This window comes from Labeo rohita, chromosome 7 (assembly GCF_022985175.1).
Source record: "Labeo rohita strain BAU-BD-2019 chromosome 7, IGBB_LRoh.1.0, whole genome shotgun sequence".
NCBI classification, from domain to species: domain Eukaryota; kingdom Metazoa; phylum Chordata; class Actinopteri; order Cypriniformes; family Cyprinidae; genus Labeo; species Labeo rohita.
Genome location: NC_066875.1, coordinates 5,189,017 through 5,214,090, shown reverse-complemented (window position 1 = coordinate 5,214,090; position 25,074 = coordinate 5,189,017). Strand labels below are relative to the sequence as shown.

The window sequence follows — 25,074 nt, the reverse complement described above, 5'->3', positions numbered from 1 at the left end:
GCCTAAACAAACACAAAATGCATTTACACTTGGTCAGGTTGGATCTTGTATGTACTGAGATTGGGTTGATTGAACAGATTGCAGTATGTTTCCAGTGCATTGTGGGGCCCAAACTTGTGGGGTTACCAGATAACGGCGTTATAAATTCAGTAACGAGTAATCAGACGAATAACTGTTTTTCCGGTTACAACGCCGTTACTGTTACTGACAAAAAATGTGGCGTTATTATATCTATTATAATATTATTTCTAATTGTATTTTTCAGTTCATCAGCGTACCTGTATTTGACAAACCGTAAACTCTAGTGTAAAGCCACGTGAGCCGTCGTTTTGTCTCACGAAAACAAAGATACAGAGCGAGAGAGTCTTATACAATGCAGCATTGACGTGCACCATGTAAACAATATTCCTCGTTATATTTTCCTGTCAAATTGAAGAGTTCCTTTGGAATTCTTCAGCTTTTAAGAACTGCCGGTTTCTCCGGTAGTAGGCGGAACTAATGCGCGAACGGCAATCTCATTGGCTGGCGCTCACCTATTATCGTCCCTGTTCTGATTTCAGCAAATCAGTTCAAGCGAACGCAGACAACGTAATTAATATTCATGAACCCAGCCGCTCATTAATCCTTAGTGTGTTTTATATTGTTATTAGGGGCCAAGCACCGCAGGTGCGATGGCACCTATTGTATCCGTTGGCGTTCTTCTTATTATTCTTCTTCTTCCGCCCTTGAGTCTATGGCAGCCCATAGAACCGTTTACAGGAAAGTTGTAAAATTTGGCACACTCATTGAGGACAGTCTCATCATTAACCATAGCAAATTTGGAGTCTCTAACTCAAACTCTCTAGCGCCACCACTTGTCCAAATTTTCATTTTGTTTATGCTAATAACTTTTGAGCCTTAAGGCACAGATTGAAAATTATTTTTTTCTCTGAATCCTTGGCTCATGCCGAGTCAAATGAAGTCCACAGTTCAAAAATCGTAAGGTTTAGTTTTTTTTCTATAAATTTGTATTCGTAAAACCTACTTTTTCAAACTCGTCCTAGACGGTTTGTCTGATTTTCACCAAAATTGGCTCAGATCATCTTCAGACCATGCTGGCAAAAAGTTATGGAATTCAAGTTGATTAGTCAAACTGTTTTCGAATGACGCACGAAAGAATTCTACGAAAAGCACACAAAAATGGTTGTGAGGCTATATTTCCGCAACGGTTTGGCGTATTGAGACCAAACTTGTTGTGTGTCATAACAAGCATGACTTGAGGCTACCTGAAGTGTTTCGGCACAGTGCCACCTAGTGGTCAGGAGATACGAAAAATGGCTATTTTTGCTTATAACTTCTGAATGCTTTGGCCAAAAATCACACAACTGGTCTTTTTAGATTCGGCGCATCATGGTGAGTCCAACCATATCCAATTTTCCCATGTCAGCCATTTGGGTGTCGGCCATATTGAATTTTGTCCACAAATGCTATATTTTACGAACGCATTAACGTATCGTTACGAAACGTGGTATGTGTCTTTTGGCACCATGTCCTGAGAGTACTCAAAAAGTTTGGGGGCAGCGCCACCTTGTGGTCAAAAGTTATAAAGAAATTTACAAAAATGCTTACATTAGTCTATTGTAATGAAACTGATGTCAATAGATTCATTGGGTCAAGCCGAGAACGTTGATACCCATTATGCCAAAATTGGCTAAACTTCCTGTCCGCCATTTTGATTCATGTTGAAAACCTACTTTTTCGAACTCCTCCTAGACCGTTAGTCTGATCTTCACCAAATTTGACTCAGATCATCTTCAGACTGTGCTGGCAAAAAGTTATCGATTTCGTGTCGATACACAAAACCGTTTTCGTTTAGCGCATCAATGAATTTGCTGGAAAGATGCCAAACTACATCTGAGGCTGTATCTCTGCAAAACTTTGACATATTGACACCAAATTTTATATGTGCTATTGTCACCACACCCTGACCACGCCACATCAATTTGGTAACAGCGCCACCTACTGGTCAGAAGTAATACACCACTTATTACACATTAATAATGAAATTTCCCAAAATGCTAATAACTTGTGATTGCATTAGCCTACTGTAATAAAACTGGTCTCAAAATATTCCTTGGGTCATGCCGACAACATACATACCAATTATACCATAGTTGGCCACACTTCCTTTCCACCGTTTTGATTAATGTACAAAACCTACTTGCTCAAACTCCTCCTAGACCGTTGGTCCGATTTTCACCAAATTTGACTCGAATCATCTTCAGACTGTCTTGACTCAAAGTTATGGATTTCGTGTCAATAGACAAAACCGTTTTCGTACAGCGCCACTACAAATTTGTGTCATTATGCCAAATTGACTCTGAGGCTATATCTCTGGAAAGATTTGACATAATGACACCAAACTTTGTATATGTCATTGTCACCTCACACAGGACACACCACATCAATTTGAAAACAGCACCACCTATTGGTCAAAAGTGATAAGCCATTAAATTCTATTACTATTGGGTATTTATGATTTTTCAGCCATTTCAATTGATCTTATCCTAAAATAATCTTAATTACTCATTTTTGTAGTCCGTCTGCTGCTTCTTGCCATGCTTAGCTCCTCATTCTGCCTCTTTTGTGCTTGGCCCCGCAATTGCTGCTTGCAGCTATATTTAGTACTAGAATTCGTTCTCATAGAATAGTTTTGTTATCTTATCAGTATTATTTTTTGTTCCCCCCCCTTTTTTTACAGAAACACTAAATTACAAACAATATCTTTAGCACCACCACCAGTCTTAAGTTCAGTCAACATGGCAAATATGCATTCATACATGGTTATTCTAATTACATAAGTTCCAATGACTAAAGTTTAATGCTAAATTATCATAACATCATATTATAATGCTTGACTGACTACCATTAAGCTGTATATATATATATATATATATATATACAGGATATCAGATATTTAATATTAGTTTGGAAACATTTATTTAATTTCAATTAAATTTCATTCATTTAACAGATTTAATATTGGGGGCATCCAAGTTATTTTAAACATTATTTTAAAAAGTAACACAATAGTTACTTTCCCTGGTAATTAGTTACTTTTATAATGATGTAACTCAGTTATTATTTGTGAGAAGTAACTAGTAACTGTAACTAATTACTTTTTTAAAGTAACATGCCCAACACTGGGAGTTACCCACAAACTGTATTACCTAGGTTAAGTGGTTTATTCAGATCTCTAATTCCATCATAGGTATGAGCAATAGTTATCGTAATGCTTCCTTTAGCAAGCACCACTAATTACATTATATTCAATCCTGACTGGCTGCTGCATGTTAGTCATAATCACATTGTGTCAGTTTATGTAATGGCAGTGTGCCAGAAATCAATGCTGACTCCGATGACTTAAACTCGGGAGTCGTAGGTCCGCCGGCATGTGTCGTTTCCATTAATGCTCAGCAGGGACCTTTACACCTTTCTACCGTGTCCTAAACAACCTGCTCTTGACCTTTAGGTATTTTTTGTTACCCTCAATCCAATTTTAGATCAACAATGCACTGGCGTCGTGTCCAAAGATCATGCTACTTTCTTATGATATTTGACCACCTGATGTGACTATTCACTGTCCAGACTGCAGGCTAGCTATTAGCAGCTTTAGTTCAGGAGGTCAATTGTCTGTTAATCGCTTAAAACAGCAACAGAACTGGCAGCATGTGATTCTAGTTTGTTAATGTGAATTAAATATCAACCATCGAACAGGATGTTTATTCCTCTGTGCAGAATAGCACAGAGAAGTGTAATACTTGTTTTAAATAAATAAATACTTGTTGTAAATAAAATAAAAAAAAGTTAAATATTTATAAATACATTTGAATTCAAAAGTTTACATGCACCTTGCAGAATCTGCAAAATGTTAATTATTTTACCAAAATAAGAAGGATCATACAAAATGCATGTTATTTTTTATTTAGTACTGACCTGAATAAAGTATTTCACATAACAGATGTTTACATATAGTCCATAAGAGAGAATAATAGTTGAATTTATAAAAATGACCCTGTTCAAAGGTTTACATGAACTTCTTAATACTGTGTTGTTAAGTGAATAATCCACATTTGTGTGTGTACGCGTTTTGTTTTTTTTGTTTAGTGATAGTTGTTTATGAGTCTCTTGTTTGTTAACAGGTAAATTGCCCACTGTTCTTGAGAAAAAATCCCCCAAGGCCCACAAATTCTTTGGTTTTTCAGCATTTTTGTGTATTTGAACCCTTTCTAACAATGACTGTATGATTTTGAGATCCATCTTTTCACACTGAGGGATTCATATGCAACTACTACAGAAGGTTCAAACGCTCATTGATGCTCCAGAAGGAAAAACCATGCCTCACGAGCTGGGGGGGAAAACTTTTTGAGATTGAAGATCAGGGTAAATTTAGCTTATTTTGTCTTCTGGGAAACATGTAAGTATCTTCTGTAGCTTCTGAAGGGCAGAACCAAATGACCAAAAAAAGGATATTTATGCAAAATAAGAAACATGTACACATCTTTATTCTGCTCAAAAGTTTTCACCCCCCTTAATGCATGTTTTTTCCTTCTGGAGCATCAGTGAGCGTTTAAACCTTCTGTAATAGTTGCATTTGAGTCCCTCAGTTGTCCTCAGTGTGAAAAGATGGATCTCAAAATCAAACAGTCATTGTTGGAAAGGGATCAAATACACAAAAATGCTAAAAAAAAAATCTAGAATTTGTGGGACCTGAAGGATTTTTCTGAAGAACAGCAGGCAGTTTAACTGTTCAGGACAAACAAGGGACTCATAAACAACTATCACTAAACAAAAAAACACAGCTGTGGATCATTCAGATAACAACGCAGTGTTAAGAATCAAGCGTATGTGAAGCGTATTATTTTCTCTTGTGGACTATATGTAAACATCTTTTCTGTGAAATATCTTATTCAGGTCAGTACTAAACAAAAAAAAAATAACATGCATTTTGCATGATCCCTCTTATTTTTGGTAAAAATAATTAACATTTTACAGATTTTGCGAGGTGTATGTAAATGTTTGACTTCAACTGTATTTAATATTTATCCTAAATTTTATTAAATAACATATTATTATATATATTAAGTAATACATTTAAAAAAATTAAATGAAGAGATATAATTTGTAATGGTTCATCACACATGTCCTTTGTGAAGTAGAAAATCACAGAATGCATTGCATTGAGCTCTTTAAAAAAAAAATTAATATTAAGTAATAAATTAAAGACATTAATAAAATAAAAATAAATTAAAGCTAAATATTTATAATAATGTTTATATTTTATTAAATAATATACAATACATATTAAATACATTAAGCAATAAAAAAAAATTTAATTAGATTTTTATTTATTTTAATTTTTTTTTACACGTTTATCATTTTGTTAATTAGACAATCACAGAATGCATTGCAATGTGCTCTGTAAAAAAATAAAAAAATAAATAATCAGTCAAATCGATCAATTTTAAAACGTCCCTCTTTCTTTTTGTCCTTATTTTTTTATACTTGGGCTTTGTTTGGAACAGCATACTTACTTTTTCTGCAGTGTATACTGTAATAGGCATACTGCGCATACTGTAGCGGAGTTTCTCTGTGCAAAGAATGCATAGATTAGCAGTTACAGTATATTTGCAAAAAAGTGTAGTATACAGCAAAGTACACTTTGGTGGGTGCTACATCCCACAATGCACTGGCCTCAACTGAACCTTTAATTTACAATGTGATAAATGAAGCATAAGCAATATCCACCAACATTTCTGAAAATGCAATTAAAAATTTATGAAAATTCTAAAAATGCAAAATAACATTTTTAATTTTATAATCAGAAAGGGAGACTACAAGCACTTAAACAGATGCATGAATTAAACAGGTCATGCAGGATCAAGGTCATGTGACAGCACCACAGTTTGAAATATTATGTTTTTTTGACATAGTAGGTAGTAGGAAGTATTCAGTGTATACCAGTTGCACAGCATGCCGTACACTAGTAATCCATTTTGAACATGGTCAAATATTTGCTATAGTTATTGTAGTTCTTCCCTCAGGTGTTATTCATGCCCTAGATATGCTTGGTGTACTCCTTATATCACACACTAACTATATAGACGTCACTGCTTCTGAAGTCACTATGAAGTCAAAATGGACAATTCTTATTTTTATGAAATACTGTAGTGCACATCTTTATTTTTTACATTCGTATGCACTAGTTATCTTTAATCAATCACATTCCTGATGGACAAAATCAAGTCCCACCTTATAGTTTTTCTTGCTCAAGAAGCCGTTTCGCTCAGATGTATGTCACAACAAGGGAGAAAAGTCAAAGAAGTGAAGTTAGAGGAAAGAAGTCCACTTGTGTAGTTTTAGATCTGACTTGATGTCGATCAAAGAAACACTGGAACTGGAAACGCCCAACTGTTCATTACAGCGTACTGAGTTCACTGATTATTACAGCTAGCTGTTTGCCAAAAAACACACCCATGGGGCAGACAGGTGCGTTGAAATATATTTATTTTCACAACTTTTTAAACATATGTTACACGAGAGTTTGGCCCAACCCTTGATAAACAGTTTCAAAAGCAACTCAGGGGTACAGCGAGTTCCTGGAGGGCCAGTGCAGGAATTCAAAGAAGCCTGATAGAGGAACTCGATTCAAGGCTTTCCAACAGCAATCAAACAGACAGTGTTTAGGAATACAGCCATGTTCTCCGCCAATGGGACACTGGGTATTTCCTGTTTTAGCATTTATTTTGGCAAGAGTTTGCTGCAACTCGATGACGAGATGTTTCTGAAAACTGTGCTGACTCTTTAAAAAACACAGAATAATAAATATTTTAATCAAAAGTAAAGGTAATATTTATAAAATAAATAAAAGAAAAATGAAACTTAATTTTAGGACCTTTAATATTTTTTACTGAGCCCTGCATATGAAATGGACGAAAGTATATTTGAGAAGTTCATTTGCAAAAACAGATAAATCATGTTTTTTTTATTGTGCATTCCAATGAATCAAACTACAGTTGGGTTATTTTGATTCAGTTAAAAAATAACTACAAAAATACAGCTAACCAAAACAATAAAACACAATAAAAACATGATAACATAATAGAGAACACAGGAAATCACAGAATGCATTGCAATGACCTCTCTAAAAAATATTAAAAATTAAGTCATAAATTAAATTATAAATTATAAATTATTTAATTATATATAATTAAATCAATCAATTTTAAAACGTCCTTTGTCGTCCTTCTATTTTCGATACTTGGGCTTTGTTTTTAATACTTGCATTTTTTGCAGTGTATAGTATAACAGTTGGGTTATTTTGATTCAGTAAAAAATAACTACAAAAAATACAGATAACTAACACAATGAAACAATAAAAACATGATAACATAATAAAAAAATGAGCTCTGTAAAAAATATAAAAAATTAAGTAATAAGTTAATTTAATCAAATCAATCAATTTTAAAACGTCCTTTGTCGTCCTTCTTTTTTCGATACTTGGGCTTTGTTTCGATACTTACGTTTTTTTGCAGTGTATAGTATAATAACTGGGTTCTTTTGATTTTGATAAAAACATGAAAGCATAATAAAAAACTGAGTTATCTGTTTCCTCGTTTTAGTTACATCATGAATACATTTTCATCAGATTTCATCAAATATTTATTTATTTATTCTGTCGGTGTAGTATAGTTTTTTCCCATTTTTAAAAAGATATAATGTACGTTTATAACATATATACTTTGTGTTACAGAAACAGCATTGTGGATTTTTTTTCTTTCGCTACTACTGGCAATTGAGAATGCAGAATTATGTTTGTTGTAGTTCCTATTCAATGCTTTAGACGTTTACCCAACTATGACAACTTCTGCTTCTGGGAAGCCCGGAAATGTGAAAAGAGTGCATTACAGTATGGAGTAATTTGCATAAAATTGAATTGTCTTTGTAATGCACACATCTATGCTTAATTGATTCTTTTCCATTAAAATCCTAAATCTGAGCAGCCGAAATCCTTGACTGCAGTATAACATTGAGTTTAGTCCTTATAGTGAACTGAGTGTGTAGGCAAACAGAAGCTGCTGGAGAAAAGCCAACCAATTAGCCTCAGCCTGAGTCAGAAAAAAACATGCTGATGTTCAGTTGCTTGCCTTTGTGTGTTTGTTGCTGCAGAATCAGATCATCTAACTGGATAATAAATGATGCACTGTATGGATGACACACGTGTTCACCTTTGCATACAGTCTACATAAATGCTAAAGCAGTGCTGTGGGTTAAAAATGTGCACAACAGATGCTGCTGTTCAAAAAGATTTAGTAGTTCTCATTACCATAAAATAATAATAATAAAAATATTGTTCTTATTATCATAATTCATTTTTAATTAATTTCCATTGTTAAAAAAATATGTGAAAATGTTTAATTTAATTTATGTTATGTTAAAATAAAAATAAATTTGAAAAATAACAATTAAAATAATTCAGAATTGTCATAAAAAATAATGCCACTATTTAATTAATTACATAAGTAATGGCAAGAAATTCCCATGACCTATTTATTTATTAATTACCCCGTTTTAAACCATAGCCATTAAAAAAAATTGGCCAGTAATGACGATTAGAAGTTAAAAAGTCTTAATGATGAATTTGTTTCTTACAAACACAAAACGTTTCACTTAACAAGATGTTAATTGATGGACTGGAGTGTTGTGGATTACTTGAGGATTATTGTGATGTTTTTATCAGCTGTTTGTACTCTGTTTGACGGCACCCATTCACTGCAGATGATCTATTGGTGTGAGCAAGTGATGTAATGCTAAATTTCTCCAAATCTATTCTGATGAAAAAACAAACTCATCTACATCTTGGATGGCCTGAAGGTGAGTACATTTTCAGCCAATTTTCATTTTTGAGTGAACTATTCCTTTAAGATGGAGTGAATATACACCATACAGCTTATTACACAGCTACTTAATAAATAAATAAACAATATAGAAACGAAAAGTTGATATGAATTTAAATTATTTTATTATGTGAGATGATAGAGACCAAGCGGTGATGTGAGAATCATAAAACTAGCGCCGCACATATGAATTAGGTTTCAAGGACGAGGGTCAATTATGCAAAAATATTTGACCGCAGAAATCACAATCAATTAATCAGAGTCAAGCATCCCAGAGAACATTGTAGGAGATGAAAAAAATGGCAAAGCTGTTTCTTTTTCAACTCATTTCCCCTTTTATTCCATTCTGTTTTATGATGAGTACAGACGCAGGCTGAAGTTGAGCGGTGATGGACGTGAGCTGTGCCCATCAGCGACTGTCTGATAGAACGCAAGAGACAGCAGCTTTACAAAAGGCAAGGGACTCATCACTCATCTCAGCTGCGTCAGGAAAACAGATTCAATTTGTCGGCCCTGGAGACTCTAACCTTGAGAGTGAAAAAAACTGACACAAGCATACAGTAAAGATGCACTGCTAGATTTTAATTTACTACTGTAGTGCATTTGAAAGTATGTTGTGTCAATGCCAAAAAGCTACAATTGAAGCTTGTTAAAATAGAAACGTATTTTTAATGAACTTCATGTTTATTCAATAATTTAAATACATGTTGATGTCACAGGCCTTTATAAATACATATTTACAGGTTTATGTGGGCGTAACAGCAAGCTCTTCTAGTCTTTGGGTTACAATAGCTTAGTGAAATGGTACAGATCAACATTAGGAGACTTTTCGAATAGTCCAAAGAGCAGAAATCTTTCAGTATACCATATAATAGCCTTGCTTAAGTAGATTTCCTTAAGTCTTTTCGTTGTGCTACATTTACTGTGTATGTATATGTCTACATTTATTCCAGGTGTTTTACACTATCGTTCAAAAGTTTGAAGTAATTACGATGTTTTTAAAAGACGTTTTTTTTCTGCTTACCAAGGCTACATTTATTTGATTAAAAATACAGTAAAAACATTAATATTGTGAATTATTTTTACCATTTAAAATAACTGTTTTCTATTTTAATATATTTTAAAATGTAATTTATTCCTGTAATCAAGAAATAAATTTATTTTCAGTATCATTAGTCCAGTCTTCTGTGTCACATGATCCACCCGAAATCATTTGAATATGCTGATTTGCCTCCTAATTATTGTTGCCCAGTTCTTTTTTTTTTGTGGAAACTCTTCAAAAAATGATTCTTTAAAAAATTTAAAAGAACGTAATTTATTGGAATGGAAATCTTTTGTAACATTATACATTTTTTTTGTGTCACTTTTTATCATTTTAATGCATTCTTACTGAATAAAATAAATAAAATAAAATAAAATCTAAAATAAAATAAAATCTTACCTTGAACTTTTGAATGGTATTATATCATGGTTTCTACAAAAATATAAAGCAGCTTTGATAATAAATGATAATTATAATAAATGTTGCTTGAGCAGAAAATCAGCATATTAGAATGATTTCTGAAGAATTATGACGACTGAATCGTGATGCTGACAATTCAGCTTTGCATCACAGAAATAAATGACATTTTAAAATATATTCAAATAGAAAACAGTTCTTTTAAATTGTAATAATATTTCACAATATTACTGTATTTAAATTTAAATTTGTTAGATTTAAATGCAGCGTTGTTAAGCATAAGATACTTTTTTCAAAAACAGTAAAAAAAATCTTAATTATTCCAAACATTTGACCAGTGATGTATATTTCAGTGACAATCAAGCTCACAAAAACAAGGATAACGCTCAGAGTTCATCTGATTCGGGAATAAATGTGGAAGACATGGATGATATGGGCTCAAGGTGGATGCTGGGCATTATCAGAGGGGCGCTGTCATTCACCCAGCCCGAGGCCGTTCTGTTGAAGGTGGGCCGTTTGACCACGGCGGGTGCTGCGACCACGGGACTTGGAATGGGGTGGCTGGGGTTCACATCGAAAGTTTTAACCGGGACTTTGGGTGCCTTCCCGAACCCGCCGAATGGAATAGCCACCCTTCAATTAGAGAAGTGACAGTGCATGAGAGCTTATGGTTTTGTCAGACAACACAACAAAAGCAATCTTACATCAAGAAGTGTTAGCATATAGTTCAAACCCAGCAACATTTTAGTTAAAGGTATCTTACTGACTAACTCTTTTTGCTCATAAAACATGCTCTTATGTACAACACAGGCAAGTTTACAACATTTGGCAAATATACTTCAAAGTCATCATGAAACTGCATTTATAAACCATTTTGCATTTGTAATTTGGCGTATTTGCATATGCAACAGGATGTTCAAAGAGAAAAAAGGCCAATTATTATTTTATATTAGAAATTAGAAGGTGATGAAATGTGGGCATTATATAACAGATTTGACCAGTTTAATAATCTAAACATAATTTTGAGCAGTGTTATTGTTAACTAAAACTATTAAAAACTGTTTCAAATCTAAATATTAGATAAAAAACAGAAACTTACAGAACTTAAAGGTATAGCTCACTCAAAAATTACCTAATTATTTACTCACCCTCAAGCCATCCTAGGCGTATATTATTTTTTTTCTTTCAAACAAATACAGAGTTCTATTAAAAAATGTCCTGGCTCTTCCAAGCTTTTTATAATGGCAGTTAATGGGTGTTGAGATTTTGAAGCCCAAAAAAGTGCATCAGTCCATCATAAAAAGTACTCCACATGGCTCCGGGGGGTTAATAAAGGCCTTCTGAAGCAAATCGATGTGATTGTGTAAAAAATATTTATATTTAAAACTTTATAAACCATAATCTACAGCTTCTGCTAACTGTTCATACACACGTTCACGAGGAGAATATGCTAGTCTCACATAAATCGTTTTGTTTACAGCAAAGGAAAACCAGTCTCCTCTTGGCTTATATCAAAATCTTCCAACATTTTTCTTTACAAATTCTCGTTTTGTACTTCTAATTCATGAACAGTGTTTTGTTTTGCTCTCTCCACTGTGTGGTGGATATTTTTTTCTGACACAAGTGCATTGATTTTCTTCAGAAGGCTTTTACTAACCCTCTGGAGCTGTGTGGAGTACTTTTTATGATAGATGGATGTGCTTTATTTTGCTTCAAAATCTCAACACCCATTCACTGCCATTATAAAGCAGGACATTTCTTAATATCACTTCCGATTCTATTCGTCTGAAAGAAGAAAGTCATACACCTAGGATGGCCTGAGGGTGAGTAAATCATGGGGTTCATGGGGTTAAATAAAAATATATTATAAGGATTAACTCAAAATATTAATGAATGCTAAAATAACTGGGATGTTTTACATGAATATGCATGCATGATTCAAACACAGTTAGTTAAAGAAGCAGCTATATTTTTCTCTTACCTGTTGAAGCTCTTGTATTGAGGAATCTCCTGTCTGGTTTCAGGTTCAGGCATGCGGGCGACCAGCGTTTCGGCCAGAGAGGGGTCACTGATGAGGGCTTGTTCCCAGGGCGACTGGTAGGATCTGGGCATTGCTGTACAGTTGAACTTTTCTGCTGGAACATCCTTCAGGGGACCACCATAACCTATTGAACACATGAAGAAAAAGCTTTATTATATGACGAAGTACATGAACCAAAAACATGTGAAAAATAAGTACACTTGCTTTTAAAAAGAAATAAATTCTCATTAGGAGGCCGTTTAGGCATGCTGACTAGTAAAACAGAAAAAGTTATTGGCTACAGGAAGGCTAAAAATTAGATTTAATTAAATTAGAAAGATGATCTTATTTGAGTTTTTTCCTCCTATGCATTTAATGTATTTAGCTATACAAAAAAATAAAAAATAATAAAAATAAAATAAAATAAAATAAAATAAAATAAAATAAAATAAAATAAAATAAAATAAAATAAAATAAAATAAAATAAAAAATTTGGTTTAACATTATTTTGGTTTATGACTTTGGTATAAAATAAAATAAAATAAATTAAAAATAAAATGAAGAAAAAGTAATTGGCTATAAGTGTGCTAAAAAATTTCTAAAGATGAGCTTATTTGAGTTTTTTCCCCTTTGCGTTTAATGCATTTAGCTATACAAAAAAAAAAAAATAAAATAAAATAAAATAAAATAAAATAAAATAAAATAAAATAAAATAAAATAAAATAAAATAAAAAAAAAAAAATTTGGTTTAACATTATTTTGGTTTATGACTTTGGTATAAAATAAAATAAAATAAATTAAAAATAAAATGAAGAAAAAGTAATTGGCTATAAGTGTGCTAAAAAATTTCTAAAGATGATCTTATTTGAGTTTTTCCCCCTTTGCATATAATGCATTTAGCTATACAAATAGCTATACAAAAAAATAATAATAATAAAATAAAATAAAATAAAAATTTTGGTTTAACATTATTTTGGTTTATGACTTTGGTATAAAATAAAATAAAATAATAAAAAATAAAATAAAGAAAAAGTAACTGGCTATAAGAACGCTACAAAAATTCTAAAGATGATCTTATTTGAGTTTTTTCCTCCTTTGCATTTAATGCATTTAGCTATACAGATAACTATACAAAATAATAATAATAATAATAATAAAATAAAATAAAATAAAATAAACATTTTGGTTTAACATTATTTTGGTTTATGACTTTGGTACAAAATAAAATAAAATAAATTAAAAAATAAAATGAAAAAAAAAGTAATTGGCTATAGCACTAAGAAGTTTCTAAAGATGAGCTTATTTGAGTTTTTTCCCCTTTGCATTTAATGCATTTAGCTATACAAAAAACAAACAAAAAAAAACTGGTTTTGATTTAACATTATTTTATTTTATGACTTTGGTTTAGCATGAAACTATTTACAAGTAAAATAAAATAAATAAAAAAAAAATAATAAAATAATTACAAATTCAGTTTTGATTTAACATTAAACATCAACAAATAAAAGTAAGAAAGAAATACACTTGCTTTTAAAAAGACTAATTATCACAGAAATAATATATATTTTAAAAGAATATACTTGAGTGTGAACTGAATGCAATGTTTTCAGACACTTGCATGTTTTTTGACCCACTTACATAGGACTTAAAAACACTGTTATATGTAATGTCATGGTTAAAGTACTGCTGAATGTACTGACAAACATTCATGGTAAACTAAAATACACTTTAATGTCATTTCAATAGCATTAAAAATGAGTAATAAAATAAATAACAGTTTAAGATCAGGACAAAGCACATATTCAGACATGAAAAATGAGCATTAGCAGAGGGAATACATGGAGACGCCTATAGGTCAAGGACACACACGCTCTGCTTTGCATGGTCTAGAGACACACTATATCACTGTTGATGCGCAATTTTCATTGTTGTGTGAGCTATCCCTTTAATAAACGTGGCTTAACCACATGCCTTCATAATGTGAGGCAGACAGCACAATTACCAGTGCAGCTTAGCACTGATCTTATTTGTTTGCATTGCAAGTGAAGTGAAAAATAAATTAGAAGCTAAGAAGAAGAAGTTAAAGGCTTCACAAAGTCCTAAAACATGCTGTGGAGGAATACAGGGTTTGCCCTTCAAAATGAGTATCCCTCAAACTGCTGTTCACTGGCAGGGCCAGCAAGCCCAAAACAAGAGTTACGTAATGTGGGTGTTCTGTCACATATCAGCCTCATGCTGAGGACAGTCTCCTTCCTGAGTTTATCGGCCTCAAGGAAGCAGCACAGAACGCATGGGTCTGGGCAGTTCAACGGGCCTCAGAGAAACTTTAATAGCAGCAGGGGGAATTCGTTTTTAGACACTGTTTTCATGGGGCAGTGCGCTGACACATCAAGACGCTGATGAGCTATGAAAAAATTCTCATTAGGAGGCAGTTTAGGCTTGCTGACTAGTGACACAGAAAAAGTAATTGGCTATAAGAAGGCTAAAAAAAATGTCTGAAGATGATGTTATATGAGTTTTTTCTCCTGTGCATTTAATGCATTTAGCTGTATAAATGAGCCATGTTAAAAATTCAGTTTTGGTTAAACAATGTCTAGAAATAAAATAAAAATAAATATTATAAATAAAAATCTAATATAAAATATAAATAAAAATAAAATAAAATAATACAAAAAAAATTTATAAAATAATGGTTTTGGTTTAACATTATTTTATTTTATGACTTTGGTTTAACATTAAACTCATAACAAATAAAATAAAAACATAATTAAAAATAATAAAATAGTTACAATTTTAGTTTTGGTTTAACATTAAAAATCTACAAATCAAGAATGAATATAAATAAATAAATAAATAAACTATGGTTTATTTTATGGTTTTGTTTTAAAATTAAACTATTTTAATTACAAATTCTGTAATTAAAGTTCAGTTTTGGTTAAACTTGAAACTACAAATAAAATAAAATGAAATAACATTTTATGGTTTAAATTTGAAATGATTTAAATTTTTATCGTTTTGCTTTAACATTAAACTATATTGACAAATATCTAATATATATATATATATATATATATATATATATATATGTATATATATACACACACACACTACCGTTCAAAAGTTTGGGGTCAGTACATTTTTATTGTTTCTTTTTTTTTTCTTTTTTAAGAAATTAATACTTTTATTCACCAAGGATGTATTAAGTTAATAATTAAAAGTTTATTAGTTAATAATAAATAATTTACATTGTTATAAAATATTTATATTTTGAAAAAACACTGTACTTTTTAAACTTGTTATTCATGAAAGAATCCTGAAAAAAAAAAAAAAATCACAGGTTCCAAAAAATATTTGGCAGCACAACTGTTGATATTATCCAACATTGATCATTCTAATAATAAATCCGCATATTAGAATGATTTCTGAAGGATCATGTGACACTTAAGACTGGAGTAACAGCTGATAAAAATTCAGCTTTTCATCACAGGAATAAATTCTATTTTAAAGTATGTTAAAATAAAAAACATTATTTTATATTGTAAAAACATTTTGCAATATTACTGTTTTTTTCTATATTTTTAATCAAATAAATGCAGCCTTGATGAGCATAAGAGACTTCTTTAAAGACTATTACAAGTCTTACTGACCCCAAACTTTTGAACGGTAGTGTATATATATATATATATATATTTTATATATATATAAAAAGAGTGAAATAAAATAAATTCAATAATAAAACAATTATTAAATAAAATGATTTATGAAATTATTAAAATGGTTTTGGTTTAACATTAAAATACATCAACAAAATGTAATTAAATATTTAAAAAAATAATGAAATAATTGCAAATTCAATTTAGGTTTAACATTAAACTATGTCTACAAATGAAATAAAGTGGTATGGTTTTGGTTTAATATTTTTTTAATAGTTTTGTTTTAACTTTACACTACAAATGAAACAAAATAAAATTAAATTAAATTACATTAAAATAAATAAATCAATAAATAAACTGCATAGCGTGATACCAGTGACTTCTTTTTCTCACAATGTAGGACTTCATCTGATTTTAATCTTGTTTATTTATCATAAAAAATTAACTCCTAGTCTTTGTATCTTCCACTCCCCATCCAAATGAAGCTTCGAAGTCATTAAAATAGCAGAACACACTGAGCCCCAAGGCTAGAGGAAGCCATGGGAGTTAAAAGGATAGGATCTGTTGAAGATGTTATCGTGGACAGCTGCTGCTCTGTGCCACCACTTTAAGGACACAGGAAACACTTAGCAGGCTTCCTGCTGGGGCACTACGGCCACTGTTCACACAAGAATGACACGCTCAAGATGTAGAAGATGTAGTTTACAGCATATTCCATAAGCCAAAAAATGCTTGGATCTTTAAAAACATACAGTAGTATCAAAAAATAGCTGTGGACTAACCTGGGGCAATACTCTCAGGATTGGGTGTATTTGGTACCTGGTCAACTCCAAGACACTGTTCATTACTTAAAACATTTGTTGTTTCAACACTTGGGCCCGGAGAAATGGCATCAGTCTGAGAAAAGAAAAATGTAATGATCACTACAGTGAGAACTGTATATATAACCACACATATGTGTAACAAATGCCACCCACATTGTGCTGTGTGTTGGCTTCATTCTGAATACTTTCAAAGGTGTATTTCTCTGAGCGCTTCTGACGCATCTTAAAGAGACGGGAGCCCCTGTTTGATGCTAAGGAAAGTTCCTCCAACATGATCTCCTTCGGTGCGCTAACTTTCCTCCCAAGATCCATGTCTAGTTCTGTGGAAAAGAATACAGAGTAAGCCTAACACTATATTTTACAGCTACGTCATTAAATGTACCCTACAACTTTTGTTTGATAATCAAAATGACATTTGTTTACCTTATGATACATCTTAACATAGCTTAAACGTAACTCTACACTTGCATCTCATTTAGTATGCGTGGAATCATGAATATGCTAATCACTCTCCACCTCCAAACTTCCTTAAAGGGATAGTTACCCAAAAATGCTAATTTTCCAACGATTTAATCACCCAAAAGCCATCCTAGGTGTACATGACTTTCTTCTTTCAGATGAATATAATTAGTTATATTAGACAATGTCCTGGCTCTTCCAAGCTTTAAAATGGCAGTGAATGGGTGTTGAGATTTTAAAGTCCAATAAAGTGCATCCATCCATCATAAAAAGTGCTCAATACAGCTCTAGAGTGTTAATAAAGGCCTTCTGAAGCAAATCGATGTGTTTATGTAAGGAAAAAACATTATAAAACATTATAAATCATAATCTTTAGGTTCCACTAAGTGTTATACGCACATTAATGAGATTCCAGCGGATTACGAAGGCCGTAGGCGTAGCTTAAGCTGGTGAGAATATGTTATGGTTTTACGGTTTATAAAGTTTTAAATGTGGATATTTTTCTTACACAAATGTTTTGATTCACTTCAGGAGGACTTTTTTAACCCCTTGGAGCCGTGTGGAGCACTTTTTATGATGGATGGATGCACTTTATTGGACTTCAAAATCTCAACAGCCATTCACTGCCATTATAAAGCTTGGAAGAGCCAGGACATACTTTAATCTAACTCTGATTGTACTCATCTGAAAGACAAAAGTCTTACACACATAGGACGTCTTGAGTTTGAGTAAATCATAGGGTAATTTTAATTTTTGGGTGAACTATCCCTTTAAATGAAGTAGTAAACTATGGAAACGCATTTTCACCACTGAATAAGTTGACTTTTTATCTCACAACTGTGATATAAATGTGCAATTCTGACTTTTTTTTTTCAGAATTGCATCATATAAACTCACAACTACAAGTTATAAAGTCAGAATTGAGGGATATAAGCACAGTTCAGAGAAATAAAGTCCGAATTGCAAGAAACGTGCAATTTATTTATTTATTTATTTATTTTTTGCTCACAGTCTCACAATTCTGAAGTAAAGTCCAATTCCGAGGGGGGGAAAATGGTTGACTATTTTCTTACAATTGTGAGTCTGTATCTCACAATTCTGACTTGATAACTCACAATTGCGAGACAATCTCCCAATTCTAAGCAAAAAAGTCAGAATTGTGAGAAAAAACGGTTATTATAATAATTTTATAATCAGTAAAAGCTGTCACTTATTTTAGTTAATTGTCAACTCACAAAGTTCCATCATAATCATTGAAGGTCTACACTGCACAATGAATCTCTTATTATTACTGCGTCTACGCTTTGTCATAATGAGAAAATTTTGTGAGCATGTAGAACTCAGCATTGAACACAACCTGGATGTTTTGAGCTTTGAGTGTATTTTGTCTAACTTAAACACTTCTGATTGGCTATTGCGTTCAATAAATCAGCATGTATGTCTTTGATTGGCTAGAATGCTAATCTATGACAAATGGATAACAAGCCTTGCACACTGATGGGATGGTTAAACGATTGTGACGTTGGAAACAGGCAGTTTTAGACTGTGTTTTTGAGACTCTTTTTGTACATTGGCGTTTTAAGGAGAAAATGCTCAGCAGCGGTCCTGACTGATGAATAAGCACACGGTTTCAGGGCTCTACGCCTACTTTTCTTTTCAGAAGCACTTGTGCTCCTAATAAAAAATGTAGGCGCACAGTCAAAATTTTAGGAGTGCCTTCTAATCAATAATCAAAAAATCTGTTCAAAAATTAGCCTTCCCATTTACGAGGTGATATTTGACTCCTTAAAGTGATTTACAGGGGAATTTTGTTTTACCTTTGTAATGGCATTTTTCTAACTTTATTAAAAGTATCTCATCTTTTATCTTAAATTGTTTTATTAATTATATTTTTAAATCTTTTTAAAATTTCTAATTAAAACAGAATTCAATCAATCAATCAAGAGTTCAATCAAATGAAATCAGTATTAACAAAATTAATTTGTGGCACAGAAGAACATAAAAATGGCTTGGAGGTGTATTTTAATATGTTTAATGAGGCTCAGAGGTGGCATGAGTGCAATCAAATTCATACATTCATGTTGAGATTAATGTTTTAAATATAACATTTTGAATATAGAAATATTAAATGATTTAAATAACTGAGAAAACACTTTAAAAATGAAACTAAATCTGCCAGTAGGTGGTGGCAAGTCACTGATTTAATTACTGAATCATTCATTCATTTGATTCGTTCGAACAGCTGATTCATTCAGGAATAAAGGAGGTGACTGTTTTTATGAATGGGAAACTGATTCATTGACTCACTAGATTCGTTTAAAAACGGTCGTTCATTCATAAACGAAACACCGCTGTGTTTGAATGGAGATGTGAAACGGCTCAGCTGTGACTTGTTTTAGACTATTTTTGACGACGAAATACAGCAAAATCAGGCAATAGTGTTATAGTCAGACAATGTCAGATAAGTCAATTAATATAAACTTCTTGTTTATTTAACTGTTGTATTAAATCAATATCTTATTTACAAACTCCCTTAAAAATCATTAAAAGCTGTCACTCATCTTAGTTCATCGTGATCTCACAAAGTTCCTTAATAATCAACAAAGCTCTCTCCGCTGCACAATGAATGTCTTATTTACACTCTTTCTACACTTTCTTTATGAAAGGATCCGTGAGATATGTCTGTGATACATTACTCAGCGTTGCAGAAACACAGAAACCTTTGAAGCTCCCCACAGCGCAAACACAAATATGCTGATCGGCTCCTAAATATTTTTTCATAGTCAATGCGACTAAAATGTTCATACTGTAGAGTCCTGGCTTTGTCTTTAAGCATATTCAAAATACCAAACAGGCATGTAAACAATGTTAAAAACTTGAGGTAAATATGAAGTAGTTGTAAGAGCCATAGTCAGTACAGTGTGTTTTTGCTAATTGCATGAATAATTGAGTTTAGATGTCAGCTGTATTTAGGCCCAAATTGAGTTATTACTGAGGGGCGTGATGCGGGTCACTCAGGAGCTCTAAGAGGCGTATCAAAGGATGAAAATGTATCCTGCTGGTATGTTCTTACAGCTGTCAAGCATCATCTTGCAGTCAGCCGCCGGCCGATCAGTTGTCCGCTCCCCGAAATAGATTTTCAAACAGACAACTACAAAAGGATTAGATGCTCTCAGTAGTAATACATCTTTACGGATTAGTATTTTTGTCCGGGGTGAGGTTAATCTAATCACTACTAATGCAAATACACAAATCTTGACAGTGTTTTAACATGTGTTAATATCTAAATATCCAAAAATCAGCCTAGCATGTTTGGGTTTACAGTAAGTTTACATGAAAGGGCTTATATTAATTTAATTTACTTCAAAGTAAGATGGAGTAATTTAGCTGGGGTTAAAACCATCTAAAAAACATATGTATATTTTTTTAAAATAAGGAACTCATAAAAAAGTTAATACAAATTATTTTATGAATAAAAAAATGACAACAACAAAAAATGATCTATAGAAATCATGTGAAACGTACATAGCTGTACAAATATGGCATGTCAGAAATTCTCTTTTAACATTAAACTTATGTCTGCTATATAAAATAAAATAAAATAAAATAAAATAAAATAAAATTGGTTTAACATTAAACTGTGTTTACAAATAAAATGTAAAAAAAAAAAAAAATCAAAATAACAAAATAATTGCAAATTCAGTTTTGGTTTAACATTAAACATCTACAAATAAAATAAAAGAAAATAATGGTTTTAGTTTAACATTATTTTATTTAAATAGTTTAATATTAAAGTATTTTTTTTACAAATAAAAAAATAATTATAAGAAAATATAATATAAGATAATAAAATAATAAAATAAAATAATTACAAATTCAGTTTTGGTTTGAAATTGGTTTGAAACTGCATGTCTACAAATAAAATGAACAATAATTTATAATAAAATATAAATAAAATATAAATAATAAACTAAAATAATTAAATAAATTAATAAATTAAATAATAACTAAATATAGTATTATAAAAACAATTTACACATTTTTAATATGAAACCGTATGTCTACAATTAAATTAAAATTTAATTTAATTTTATTGGTTTAACATAATCTTTATTTTATTTATTATTTTTTATTAATTTATTTTTTAATAAATTTGTATTTATGGTTTTGCTTAAACATTAAATAACAAAATAATTAACAAAAATGATTAAAGTATAAATTCAGTTTTAAAGATGTTTCTGAGGGATCATGTGAAACACAATAATAATACATAATAATATTTGAAGAAATGTTTTTTTTTATTATTTATTTTTTATTTTATTTATTTATGTAAAAAACAAAATATATATAAAAAATATATATTTTTATATAAAAATGTTTTTTAAAATGTGTGTGTGTGTATATATATATATATATATATATTAAAATATATATATATTTTTTTTCTTTTTCAGTGTTGATCATAAAAAGACACCGAGCAATGATGCTGAAAATCCAGCACTGCATTACAGGAAAAAATTATGAATTATCTTACGAACTCCAAACTTCTGAATGTTGGTGTATATATGTATATTAATTATAATGAAACAGCAGGTAACTTTTAAGTAAACATAAAATGTTGAGGTAAAAAAAAGTGAAGCAGTATTTTTTTTTTGGTAAAACATTCTCCAATATAATTTAGATACTGTATATATAAAGGTTGGTAATGAATCATTGCTTGTACCGTCAGTGGCATGGATCTCTCTACAAATAGCAGCCGCCTGCATTTTCCTCTCCTGTGTTGACATCAGAGTATGCTGAGACATGCTGTCTGTGGAAAACAAAGTTAGGGAATGTAAGTCTCCTACATTTTGCCCCATACAATCTCACACCTTTTCAATCACTACACAACAAACCAACACATAATCACATTCATAGTCCAGCGTGACATTTATTACACCTACTGAAAGGCTGACACTAGCACATCCCTTTAAATAACCCCGGCCAATTAAACATGACGGCCCAGCAAAGGCAGCGCTCCCGTGTAGTTCTGCGGGGGACTGCGAATCGATATGCCTGATATAGACAGACTTCGCTACCGAAGGGTGTGATGTCACACCACTCCAGTCTGGTGGTCGGACAGGGGAAGGTGGGAATCTGTGTCCACATCCATTACTGCACTCGTACACGCCGTTACTGAAGTCTGTCTAACAGAGCTGAGTAACCACCAGTGTTTTTATAACTACTAGAACTATTAAAAACTGAAAATTTAATCATCATATATATATATATATATATTATACAGATATACATAATACATAAAATTCATTAAAAAAAATCTAAATAAAATATTATTTATTAGAAATTAAAATCACAAAGTTTAAATAATGCTGAAATATCACTCATACACACACACACACACACACACACACATATATAATTAATTTATAAATAGCTTAAAATAACTTTAAAATGTATGCTATTAAATATGTTCAGCACTTTAATTATATTTAATCATTATTCATTTGACAATAAAAGCATTTATGAAATTATATATAAAGATACATAGTGGGTCAAAATTCACTCTAAAGTTCAGCTAATTGCATTTAATATAAATTTAAACTGTAAGACATTTTCATTTGATTGTAAATAACATGCAGTTAAGTGTCTGAAAACATTAGATTATTACATAGAGTTAACATTTTAAAAGTATAATAAATTGTACGTCTCTTTCACTAGAATATTAAATAAATAAATATGTTTGGTACGGTATGTTTTTTTTTTTTTACTGGAATATCAAATAAATAAGTAAAAAATAAATAAATAATCAATCAATCAATCAATCTGTTTGGTGCATATACTTTTTTTTTTTTACTACAATGTTAAACAAACAAACAAATAAATAATCAGTTTGGTACATATGCTTTTTTACTATAATATTAAATAATTAAATAAATAAATAAATAAATGCATAAATAGTTATGCATTCTCAGTATTTAGCATCCTCAGCATTTCAGTTCATTCTCACAATATATTTTTTTGTCAATATGAATCCAGCAAATTTTATATGACCAATAATCAGTATAGGCTAATGCAATATAGCCCCATCCGAAAGCTTACCGTACTGCTTTAAGACTTTACTGTACATCATTATATATAGATGATGGCAGTCAGAAAGCTTGACAGAGCTTGGACACACTGGACACACAACCCACACATCCCTGCTGTGTGATCGGCAGAAGCAGGGCTCTTACCTGGTTGTGTGGAGAGGTCAGTCTGGATCTGTGCTGCTTTCCTCTCTGAGCAGGACTGAGGGGCTCTGGCCAAGCGGAGGGGTGTCAGAGACACAGCCAGCTGTTAGACTGTCCATTTTCACTAGCATGCGGTTATAAATAGCGCTGATCACATACAAACAGACATACGTTGACACTTTTGAGTGTAATGGATAGAGCAGGTGTCGCTCAGGTTATGACTTCACTGTTTGTACAGTTCATTCATTCTTAGGTTTCACTTTGGTCAAGTAAGTTTTAGTTAATGTGATCAATGGCCTAGTTTCTACTGTGGACAGTGTAATATGATTTGTAGCATATATAAAACACCTTAGCCTGGCTTTTTAATGACAACACATTTAATTGGTATCAGCTGGTTTCAGCCAATTTTTAGCTGGTTTAAGGTGTTTTTGTTTTTTTTGGTAAACCTGCTGGATTTAGCTGATATTTAGCTGGTTTAAGGTGGTTTTATCTCCTTTTTTGTACTAAATAAGCTGGTTTTAGTTGGTTTCAAGCTGATTTTTTTCATTAATGTTAAATCACGTTAAAACATTCCTAGCAACATGCTAACCATGCTAACAAACATGCTTGCAAAATGCTAATCATGCTAAACACATTCTAACATCATGGTAATAATGTTAGAAACATGCTAACAACATGCTAATTGCGTTAAGAACATGCTAGCAAAATGTTAACAACATGTTAATCATGTTAGAAACATATTACCGACATGTTAATCGTGTTAGAAACATGTTAACAACATGCTAATCATGCTAAAAATATGTTAGCAACATGTCAACAATACGCTAATCACACTAAAACATGCTAGCAATGTGCTAACCATGCTACAACATGTTTGCAACATGCTAATCATGCTAAAATCATTCTAACATCATGTCAGTAATGTTGTAAAGTTAACATGTTAATTGCATTAAGAACATGCAAGCAAAATGCTGACATGTCAATCTTGCTAAAACATGTTAACATCATGCTAATCATGTTAAAAACATGTTAGCAACATATCAACAACATGCTAATCATCTTAAAAACATGCTTGCAAAATGCTAATCATGCTAAAATCATTCTGACATCACGTTAATAATGCTAGAAACATGTTAACAACATGCTAATATCATTAAGAACATGCTAGCAAAATGCTAACATGTAATCTTGCTAAAAACATGTTACCAACAAATCATCTTAACATCTTGCTAATCATGCTAAAACATGTTAGCAACATGTCAACAACATGGTAATCATGATAACAGCATGCTAATTGTGCTGAAAACATGGTAGCAATGTGCTAACAGCATGTCACCCCTGTTAGCAACATGCTAATCATGTTAGCAACATGCTAATTGCACTAAAAACATGCCAACTTCGAAGTTTGTTCTCAAAATTCACTCATCTACCCTGGTGAAAAAAACAGCATATGCTGGTAGGTATGTTTTGATGCTGGTTTAAGCTGGTCCTTT

General features: G+C 31.7%; 1 protein-coding gene across 3 annotated transcripts; it reads right to left on the bottom strand.

The window, feature by feature from the left end:
- Positions 1-10,188: 10,188 nt before the first annotated feature.
- Positions 10,189-23,680, bottom strand: myoz2a (myozenin 2a). Of its 3 annotated transcripts, none has more exons than XM_051113669.1 (6): positions 23,585-23,680; positions 22,075-22,161; positions 17,046-17,212; positions 16,851-16,965; positions 12,377-12,560; positions 10,189-11,028 (listed from the first exon to the last, which is right to left on the bottom strand). In XM_051113669.1, the coding sequence occupies exons 2-6, from the start codon at positions 22,154-22,156 to the stop codon at positions 10,782-10,784; spliced, it is 795 nt and encodes a 264-aa protein (XP_050969626.1). In that variant the 5' UTR covers positions 22,157-22,161; positions 23,585-23,680; the 3' UTR covers positions 10,189-10,781. The 3 variants fall into 3 exon arrangements, with proteins under 3 accessions (XP_050969626.1, XP_050969625.1, XP_050969627.1); XM_051113668.1 differs by having other exon boundaries at positions 23,451-23,598; XM_051113670.1 differs by lacking the exon at positions 23,585-23,680 and adding an exon at positions 22,295-22,391.
- Between the last annotated feature and the right edge of the window lie 1,394 nt (positions 23,681-25,074).